The sequence below is a fragment of the Salvelinus fontinalis genome, chromosome 15 (assembly GCF_029448725.1).
Source record: "Salvelinus fontinalis isolate EN_2023a chromosome 15, ASM2944872v1, whole genome shotgun sequence".
In the NCBI taxonomy this organism is placed as follows: domain Eukaryota; kingdom Metazoa; phylum Chordata; class Actinopteri; order Salmoniformes; family Salmonidae; genus Salvelinus; species Salvelinus fontinalis.
In genome coordinates this window covers 23,826,561-23,837,493 of record NC_074679.1, presented here as the reverse complement: position 1 = coordinate 23,837,493, position 10,933 = coordinate 23,826,561, and the positions used below count along the sequence as shown (strand labels likewise).

The following is a 10,933-nucleotide window of genomic DNA, read 5'->3' as shown; positions in this document are numbered from 1 at the left end:
TTTCAACCACTCCACAAATGTCTTGTTATCAAACTATAGTTTTGGCAAGTCAGTTAGGACATCTACTTTGTGCATGACACAAGTAATTTTTCCAACAATTGTTTACAGACAGATTATTTCACTTATAATTCACTGTATCACAATTCCAGTGGGTCAGAAGTTTACATACACTAAGCTGACTGTGCCTTTAAACTGTTTGGAAAATTCCAGAAAATTATTCCAGAAAAGGCTAACTGACATCATTTGAGTCAATTGTAGGTGTACCTGTGGATGTATTTCAAGGCCTACCTTCAAACTCAGTGCCTCTTTGTTTGACATCATGGGAACATCAAAAGAAATCAGCCAAGACCTCAGAAAAAAAATTGTAGACCTCCACAAGTCTGGTTCATCCTTGGGAGCAATTTCCAAACGCCTGAAGGTACCACGTTCATCTGTACAAACAATAGTACACAAGTATAAACACCATGGGACCACGCAGCATCATACCGCTCAGGAAGGAGACGCGTTCTGTCTCCTAGAGATGAACGTACTTTGGTGCGAAAAGTGCAAATCAATCCCAGAACAACAGCAAAGGACCTTGTGAAGATGCTGGAGGAAACAGGTACAAAAGTATCTATATCCATAGTAAAACTAGTCCTATATCGACATAACCTGAAAGGCTGCTCAGCAAGGAAGAAGCCACTGCTCCAAAACAGCCATAAAAAAGCCAGACTACGGTTTGCAACTGCACATGGGGACAAAGATCGTACTTTTTGGAGAAATGTCCTCTGGTCTGATGAAAAAAAATTAGAACTGTTTGGCCATAATGATCATCGTTATGTTTGGAGGAAAAAGGGGGATGCTTGCAAGCCGAAGAACACCATCCCAACCGTGAAGCAACATCATGTTGTGGGGTTGCTTTGCTGCAGAAGGGACTGGTGCACTTCACAAAATAGATGGAATCATGAGGCAGGAAAATGATGTGGATATATTGAAGTAACATCTCAAGACATCAGTCAGGAAGTTAAAGCTTGGTCGCAAATGGGTCTTCCAAATGACAACGACCCCAAGCATACTTCCAAAGTTGTGGCAAAATGGCTTTAGGACAACAAAGTCACGGTATTGGAGTGGCCATCACAAAGCCCTGACCTCAAGCCTATAGAAAATGTGTGGGCAGAACTGAAAAAGTGTGTGCGAGCAAGGAGGCCTACAAACCTGACTCAGATACACCAGCTCTGTCAGGAGGAATGGGCCAGAATTCACTCAACTTATTGTGGGAAGCTTGTGGAAGGCTACCTGAAACATTTGACCCAAGTTAAACAATTTAAAGGCAATGCTACCAAATACTAATTGAGTGTATGTCAACTTCTGACCCACTGGGAATATGAGGAAAGAAATAAAAGTTGAAATAAATCATTCTCTCTACTATTATTCTGACATTTCACATTCATAAAATAAAGTGGTGATCCTAACTGACCTAAGACAGGGAATTCTTACTTGGATTAAATGTCAGGAATTGTGAAAAACTGAGTTTAAATGTATTTGGCTGATGTGTATGTAAACTTCCGACTTCAACTGTATTTATATGTACATACTCTTATTCATCCCTTTACATTTGTGTGTATAAGGTAGTTGTTGTGAATTTGTTAGATTACTTGTTAGATATTACTGCACTGTCGGAACTAGAAGCACAACAATTTCGCTACACTCGCATTAACATCTTCTAACCATGTGTATGTTACCAATAACATTTGATTTGATTTAGTAGATAAACCAGTTAAAATCTATAGGTTAAACAAACGGTTAAGTGATTAACCATTAAGCGCAGTTGGATTAAGTGATGGTCAAACGTTTTTAAACAAATGAGAAGAGAATCATATGAAAAGTACTGTGAGCATTAAATTGTGAAAGGCAATTACTTTATACGAAAGGTATTTCTAGATGAAACACTGATTAGGTTTGGTGAAAAAGTTACTGTGTGATTTAGTGTGTTCTACTTAGTCAATGGAAAATGTGCTTACATTTTTGAAAAACAGCCTTTTTGATGTTCTATTTTGAGTGTTGTGCTAAGACTTGTGAGTACCAAAGCGATTAAAAAAAAATTGCGTTTACCAATAATCAACACCAGATGGCAGTCAAACTCAGCCAATGCAGACATCAAGTTGAAGACATCTCTACCTTTATACATGAACCTTTTCTGTTATTTGTGTTACAATAATTGTCTATAACATGGTGTAAGCTGCAAACAATGACTTCTGACTGACTGAGACTTCAATTACAAATCTCTCTCTAATGTGCAACATTTTCCAAAGGTGCCTTTCTAACTTTGTAAAAATATGTTTTATAGACACTTTGGAATGACCACTACATACAGCTCTTATATTCTTCTTGTGGAAATGTAAACTGATGTTTGTGTTCTTGTGCAGTACTCTATGAATGATCAACCTAGTGTTCTATTAACACAACAGAAGGATCAGGGAATAGTTTTCAGTTTGGATAGAAAGATTTAAAATAAAATAAACGATGTTACCTATTTATCTATCCAAACATATGATTCCAATCAAATCTTCAAGATTTTTATATTCATTATTCATACCGCACTAGAAATTGTTGCACCATAAGACGTGGATGTCGATTAAGGCAGCCCTCCGCACCTCTCTGATTCAGGGGGTTAAATGCAGAAGACACATTTCAGTTGAAGGCATTCAGTTGTACAACTGACTAGGTATCCCCCTTTCCCTTTCTCATGATCAAGATCACACCCTACTTAAAGGGTGTGGCAGAAAATGGTGCAATACCTCCCTTGGGAGCAATACTAGTTTTTTTATTGGGTTTTCTCTATGTAGAGGGTGAAAGGGTACCTTTCAATCTGTGTTCGATGGTATCTATTGGGGTGGGAGGAGATATATCCACTGCGTGAATGGTTTGCAAATAGATGGATGTTCCTTGCATACACTGCACAACTATTTACATTGTCTTTAGTCAAGTGATGGATCTGCCCAATGTCCTTCCATTGCTTGTCTTGCAGAATGCAAAAAGGGTGATCAACACCACATTCAAACCTTATCACTTTTCACACATTTTTGGGCAATCAACTGAATAATCCCTTCATCTGGTATGGACACATGAAGTACTGTATCTTGATAGATTATGGGGGGTTAGGGTGTCAAATGGGTCATGGGGAATGGGAGGATACAGAACGGAGGGACACTGAATTGCATTCTGATGTCTCTGCCAATGTGCCCTCCATCTCTTTATGGGTGATTGAGTGTGGGTGTTAAATGTGCACTGCTTGACTTCTCTCCAAAGGTGAGTTTCCAACCCCACCCCCTTCAGCACCCCCTCCCCATGTCTTCCTCCTCTTCACACACATATGCTACTCTGACCATACGGGACAATGGGAGACACTTGGAGTGAAGCTGGAATTGACTTGGGGAGCTACCCCCATGAGGCTATTGTTAGTGTTAAGCATTGTTACGCCAACAATACCCCTGCTGAGGAAAAATTCTACATTTACATTCCTTATGAAGGAAGAGGAGGAGCAAAGGCCCTTATTGGAATTGTATGGGTCCGTAAGGCTTTTGTTCTTAGTAGTGGGGATGCATTTCTCCAGAAGTAACAGATTGGAGGGTGGTCCTCTTTGAATAGCGTGATGAGCCTGAGTAGGGTTTGTGTTAGACTGTGGTCCTGGCTCCAGTGCAGAAGAGATTAGCTAGTCCACACAATCAGTTCAACATGCAGACTTCATAACTACATTTACATCTTACATTTTAGTGACTTAGCAGACGCTCTTATCCAAAGCAACTGACAGTTAGTGCATTCATATTAAGATAGCTAGGTGAGACAACCACATATCACAGGCATAAGTAAGTACAACTTTTCCTCTATTAAAGCAGCTATCAACAAACTCAGTGCTAGTAAGAAAAGACAAGTGTGCCTATTAGTGCATAAAGGCAAGGGTGTTACATGTGATACATTCAGGGACACAAGCGGACTCCTAGTGAACCACATGACCTGACAGGAGAAGCTCAGGTCCCCATGGATCTTAATTTGGACAGCAGGAGTGGACAGGAGCCACACTGTGACAGTGACCTGAGGATCCCACTGGGAACATCGTTCCCTCTGGCTTGGCGTGGTGACACCACAGGGTAGATGTGTGTTTGACCTCAGGCTCGTCTCTCACAACAGATGTCCATCACTAAACAATGTCATTAACTTGTCCTGGACGGACAGTGCCCATGGGGATCTCCCCTCTAATACAGAGATATATCATTAAGGAGACGATGAGGTACACCAAGGTCTGATCTGATCAATATGACGGGTAGAGAGGGGTGGAGGAGGGAAGAAGACAGTATTTTGTGATGGTGACCTTGTCTTGTCTCCTTGGCAGACGTTGGTGACCTTTGACCCAAACCCTGTGAAAAGCCAGAATCCGACTCAACATTTATCTCCCCTTCACTGACTGCACCCCAGATCAGACCAGCATCAGCACAGTTTTGGAATAAAATGGGCTTGTCTGTCTACTTCATCATTACCTGGTAGTGGCTTTACCCTGTGTTCAAACGTTTGTCCTTTTTACAGAATGTTGTGTTTTAATTGGGGCAATGAAGCCAAATGAACCCAGGCTAGTCTGTTGCTACCACAGCCATAGCAGCTCACAGAGCAGCATCTATTTTACCAAAATATTTCAAAGACTTCATAATTGGTTTAAAAAGAGGATTATGTTTTAGAAGTGGTTAAACATTATCTTCTATAAATAACAAAACCCCTAAGGTTTCTGAAGTTTCACTTTTAGAAGAGAAAAATTATAATTTTCAATTCATGGGAACTAGAAACATCCTCCTGTGTCTTCCCCTCATCGCTTCACTGTGGTAACGAGCATTTCAATCTGAAATCCAAGCAGAGGACTCCTGTGAAGTGAAAATAGGAAAAGGGATTTAAACATTCTTTGTATCTTTCTGTTGTTTTTGGTTGTGTTCTGGTTGGTTCTTTTGTGTTCCTAAGCTCCTGTTCATCCTCCAGTTTCAAGGACCCACTTTTTAACAGTCTCAAATCACAAACAGATGTCAGCAGCACAAATTTGCAACTCCCCCCCCATCTGAAATCTCCAATATCCACTGCGTGAATGGTTTGCAAATAAATGGATGTTCCTTGCATATACTGCACAACTATTTACATTGTCTTTAGTCAAGTGATGGATCTTTTTATTTATTTTTATTTTACCAGGTAAGTTGACTGAGACCACGTTCTCATTTGCAGCAACAACCTGGGGAATAGTTACAGGGGAGAGGAGGGGGATGAATGAGCCAATTGTAAACTGGGGATTATTAGGTGACCATGATGGTTTGAGGGCCAGATTGGGAATTTAGCCAGGACACCGGGGTTAACACCCCTACTCTTACGATAAGTGCCATGGGATCTTTAATGACCTCAGAGAGTCAGGACACCCGTTTAACGTCCCATCCGAAAGACAGCACCCTACACAGGGCAGTGTCCCCAATCACTGCGCTGGGGCATTGGGATATTTTTTTAGACCAGAGGAAAGAGTGCCTCCTACTAGCCCTCCAACACCACTTCCAGCAGCATCTGGTCTCCCATCCAGGGACTGACCAGGACCAACCCTGCTTAGCTTCAGAAGCAAGCCAGCAGTGGTATGCAGTGTGCAGTGGTATCTGCCCAATGTCGTTCCATTGCTTGTCTTGTAGAATGCAAAAAGGGTGATCAACACCACATTCAAACCTTATCACTTTTCACACATTTTTGGGCAATCAACTGAATAATCCCTTCATTTGGTATGGACACATGAAGTACTGTGTCTTGATAGATTCAGATTTCTTTTTTAAGAGAGGTATTTTTTTATTCAACCATCATCAGATAACATTTTTAAAAAGTCAGGACTTCAAGTGTGTCGTTTTTTTACTTCTATACTATACCAGAAACCTCTGCAGTTTGTAGATGGTGATCCCGTGTAGCTCAGTTGGTAGAGCATGGTGCTTGCAACGCCAGGGTTGTGGGTTCGATTCCCACGGGGGGCCAGTACAAAAAAGTATGTATGTACTTGTAAGTCGCTCCAGAGCGTCTGCTAAATGACTTAAATGTAATGTAAATGTAGATCGGTGGGGGTCGTACTGGCATGGCAGATTAGGAGGTGTGGGGTAGAGTGCAGGACCAACTAAAATTTGGTATCAGGGTTAGCCCACACCCGTCCTCACCCCAGGATAACCAATAGTGGTTATTGATCATGGGGATTCTAAAACAAGAGGAGGGACACCGGGAGCTTAGTAAAGACACACACCGCTCTTCACTCAGAACTCCCCACCTGGCACTGACTCAAGCTGTTCCACGATATGATTTAGAACACATAAATCACTCAAAAAATGATGGATGCAAAGAAAAATTGTAGGCTTTTCAAAAGCAAGTTAATGACCATTACAGTACAGAATGGCCTAAATATAATTTCCTTGATCGACAAGAAGGCATCATCTCATCATCATCCATAGGAATTTGCATCTCCAAGTCCTACGAATTGTAGTGGCTTTGCGTGTACCTTTAACTGGGCGTACCCGTTTATGCTAATGAACCTCGGGGTTTACCCGGATCTAGCGCCAGTGCAGATATCTACTCCCTACTTTATCGTCTTCACACTGGCGCGAAAAAGCGCATTGTGTGGGTACTATTTATCAGACTGTGGGCGGCATCAATTGAACCACTTTTTCACACACCCTGCTCAAAGAAATAGCTACCGAACTAAAACTTTGTTTTCGTACGGCGTGATCTCTTACGGTTTTTACACATTTTCTCCGAGGAGTTCCAACTACTAGTATACCAGCTGATACGGAGAGACTCCCGTGCCAGGAATTGCAGAGTGTGATCCTTAGATAAAGCGGTGAGTGTTTTAGACAACTAATCTAGCTAGTCTCATGAAGCGATGGCCTACAAACATCTCAGAAGATGGAACTTTCTATCTGAATAACTCAGTGGCTGCTACTCCGTTCCGTTTTAACATCCAGACAAAGCGAATATAGCCGATTTCAGTGAAGTAGACTTGCCTATTTTGTTTTGTGTCAATGCGCTTTCGGCAATTAATATGGCACGAAGCAGCACACCTACAAAACATTGAAGTTTCTACCCATTGGCTAACCTAGGCTGCCGATAGTGGGCATTGGCCAATTTACGCAATTACCTGTAAGGAGTCTTGTTTTTCTCGATTGTTTTCGAAGGTTAAACCGGGGCATAAAACTAGATTACGTAATAGACTGAATGTGTCCAGACAAAACCAGATTATCACCGCCTACAGGATGAAATCAATTATTAATTTAGTCTAATTTGTAGGACGCATCAGGCTAAACTTAGAATGCACTGTTACAATGTTTAAAGGACCTGGATGATACTGATGATTGTATAACCATGTTTAAAGGCGCAGCATTGGATGGGAAAGTGATTATCCTTGTGTAAAGATTATTTATTGTGTAGATTAGTATTAATGTAGCAGAAATCTTCAAAGAATAGTACTGATGCACTACTTTGCTTCTTTAGGTTGTGTGAAGATTTTCTCCAATATCGGAGTCGATTGTGATCATCTATGCTTGGAATAAACTCCAGAGTATCACGCTGTGACAGTTGGGAGATGGAGTACGACCGCTATCAGCACTATTTCTTAGATGACCTTGACAAAGAGGAGGACTTCTACAAGTCAACCGCACCAAGTGAGGACATATGGAAGAAGTTTGAGCTATTGCCCACCCCTCCCATGTCTCCCACCAGGACATTAGGTGGTAACATACACGTTACCCCGGGAGACAAGTTCGGCTGGCTGTCCAAGGTCCTGGGTCAGGATGAGGAGTACGAGGGACCTGACACTGAGGAGCTTTTTGGGAACATGAGTTCCATTATTATCCGGGACTGCATGTGGAGTAGTTTCTCAGCCAGTCAGCACTTGGAGAAAGTCAACGGGCGCCTGTCAGCTGCAGCCCAGGCTCGTCTCTCTCCACCAGCACCCCAGAACTTTGAGACTGTGAGCAAAGCACAGTGCACCCTGCTGATCCCACCTGATGCGCCACTGCCAAGCACCGTGGCAGAATGCGTTGACCCAGCGTCTGTGCTCACCTTCCCAGCCATCAGCTGTAGGAAACCGGCATCATCGGGCTCTGAGTCTCGCTCTGATTCCTCTGGTAAGAAACTGACCATGTAGTAAATAGATTCACCTCTGCTAGATGTTGCCACTCAATGCATCAAGCTGAGGCCACCAGGGGAACACCCGCACTAGGCTAGACGTTGACATTTGCTGAGTCAAAGTATTCAGCTTTACTTAAGCCCTTATCTCCAGCACAAACTATAATCTCTCTCACTTTCAAAGAATGTCTCTTTTCCTCAGCCAAGATTTGTAAACGGTTGCTGCTAATGCTTAGGTCACAGACACAGGAGGCCCAGTAAAAAAAAAACACCTCCCTACAAGCTTTGCGCACCAAGCTTCTCTCCTAGAATTGTATGACAAAGTGTCATACAAAAGCAGGTCTTCTGCTTTGCTCATGAGAATATAGATTGTCCTTTAATAGTTGATCAACCCCAGAACACCTCGCCCAAACTATTTAATACATGTACTGCCAAATCCTTCAATAGATCATTTTCCAGTGTTCTCTCCACTAACAGCCTGTCAGAAGTCTGATGCTTTAAGACTCCTCTTTATGGAAATGAGGGAACTCCTCTGTGCATGTGTAATGATGTGTGGTTATTTCTTTTAATGTAACAGATGATGATGATGATGATGATGATGAGATTGATGTGGTGACTGTGGAAAGCAAGCAGAGCCGAGCCCGACTGCTGGGAAGCCGTAAGGCTGTGACCGTCACTGTCCGCGCTGACCCTTGCCCACAGCGTTTCCACATGTCTGTCCACCAGCAGCAGCACAACTATGCAGCCCCTTCCCCTGAAAGCGACCTGGAGGATGAGGAACCACAGAGTAAACGGTTCTGTCCAGACTCCAGCCACCACCAGCAGCCAGACTCCCCAGCCTCCATCTCCCCACAAGGGTCCTCTGCAGACAGCCCCCAGAGCTCTGACGCTGAGGACACTGACCGCCGGAAGAACCACAACTTCCTGGAGCGGAAGAGGCGGAACGACCTTCGCTCCCGCTTCCTGGCCCTGCGGGATGAGATCCCGGGCCTGGTAGAGTCAGCCAAGACCCCCAAGGTGGCCATCCTGACCCAGGCAACAGAGTACCTTCTCCAGCTGCACAGCAGAGAGAAGCACCAGGCCCAGGAGAGGAAACGCCTCAAAGCGCGTCAGCAGCAGCTCCTCCAGAGGCTAGCCACCCTCAAACGATCCTTAGGATAGAAACAAACTATTTAGTGGACTCTTAACAAATCAATAGCCTCATTCTAAAAAGCCATGGACTTTTCTCGTTAAGCAAACTGCCACTTTCAAAAGGCTAGGACATTTCCTCAAACTAAATGCCTCATGCAAAAAAGATGCGTACGAAATGCCTCATTCATTATGCTTTGGATTAGGTGGATCTCTCAGAGCCTGTGAACCAATGGCGGGGAGGCTGGCGTTAAGGACATTTCTGTGTTTGTCATGTTTTCTCATTTTGCACATTGAGTGATGACAAGGCGGTAGTCGACATGTGGTGGTGTTGATTCCTGTTGTGCGTTGATGGTGATATTTGTAGATTTCACAGGAACAGGTGAGAGGATGCTGTGATTAAACCAGATTGAAACTTACTTGTCTCATAGCTTGTCAGTTAATTTTATAGCCTTGTCTTGTGTATCTAGGTTGGAATAGTCTTTCTTTGATGAATGATCAATGCACACTTGGGATTGAAGTTTAGTAGCGACACCTTGTGTACACAGAAAGTGAGTGACTCATCGTTTGTTTTCTTCATGGCTGGTTGATTTGATGCACAAATTGTTCTGTAAATAATAGCATATTGCTCTGTTGAGGAGACATTCATTTTGTTCTTCTCTAAAACAGCCTTCAGGGAGCTTTTTTTTTGTGTGTATAAAAAATGTCAAAGTAGCACTGCTGTACTTTATAATTACATGTCACTTTGATGCTATTTTGACTGCTTGTTCCTCTTGGTTTGAGATTTGATTTCTGTATTCATAAAATTTTGATAACATTTGTGTATAATTGTGATTTGTCCTTTTGGTGGTTCTATCAGATTATATGGCAACATGGTTAACATAGGGAATTGAAGCAGTGTATTCTTATTGAAAACAATCCAATGTATTAACTGTTTAACGACTCATCATGAATGCATAAACACGCGATCACTTCTGCAATACAGATCAAATGTCTCAGAATATTCTGATTTGGCAGCTAGAGTATTCCGTTTCCATAGAAACCTATCAAACAACATATTTATCAAACGACATAACAAAAGTTTCCCATAGGATGATACTATTGTGACCCTAAACCGTAGAGACATACTCTATGGAAAAAGTGCATGTATTGACTTTGAAGGTAGTATTTGTTTTAACTTTCATGCTTAACTTCCATTTTGCCAGATTGCAGCATGCAGAAGCTGGATTTAGAGGGAGTGTGTCCTTGAAATGTGTGATACCTTGGAGGATCCTCCCCTCTGCAGTGGCTGCTGCATGCAGGGCACTTGATGTGCTCTCAACTAGGTTACACACACAATCTTTAGAACAGTCCCTGGTGTAGTGGCGAGGGTCTGTGTGAGCTGCTATCCTGAGATGGGTTCAGTCATCCTATTACGAACAAGTATGTAGTGACTGAGAAGCCTTGCTCTTTATCTACCTATGCATGCATGGTAGAGAGCGATTTGAACCTTGACTGCAAAAGGAAAAAGTGCTGTGAATGATCAAGTGGAGAAGCTGACGTAAGAAAGGAGCTCGGTCTCTGCTTTAGTGTCCAATTGGTCATAAATTCTACACTTCTCCTAGGCAGGCAATCAGAGTGCAGTTTGTCTGTAGGTTACATTTTTTTTATTTAG

At 42.6% G+C, this 10,933-nt stretch overlaps 1 protein-coding gene across 1 annotated transcript; it reads left to right on the top strand.

The window, feature by feature from the left end:
* The first annotated feature begins 6,579 nt into the window (after positions 1-6,579).
* On the top strand, positions 6,580-10,096 carry LOC129811580 (protein L-Myc-1b-like). The gene is made up of 3 exons (XM_055863006.1): positions 6,580-6,865; positions 7,516-8,150; positions 8,729-10,096. The coding sequence occupies exons 2-3, from the start codon at positions 7,562-7,564 to the stop codon at positions 9,310-9,312; spliced, it is 1,173 nt and encodes a 390-aa protein (XP_055718981.1). The 5' UTR covers positions 6,580-6,865; positions 7,516-7,561; the 3' UTR covers positions 9,313-10,096.
* Positions 10,097-10,933: the final 837 nt, after the last annotated feature.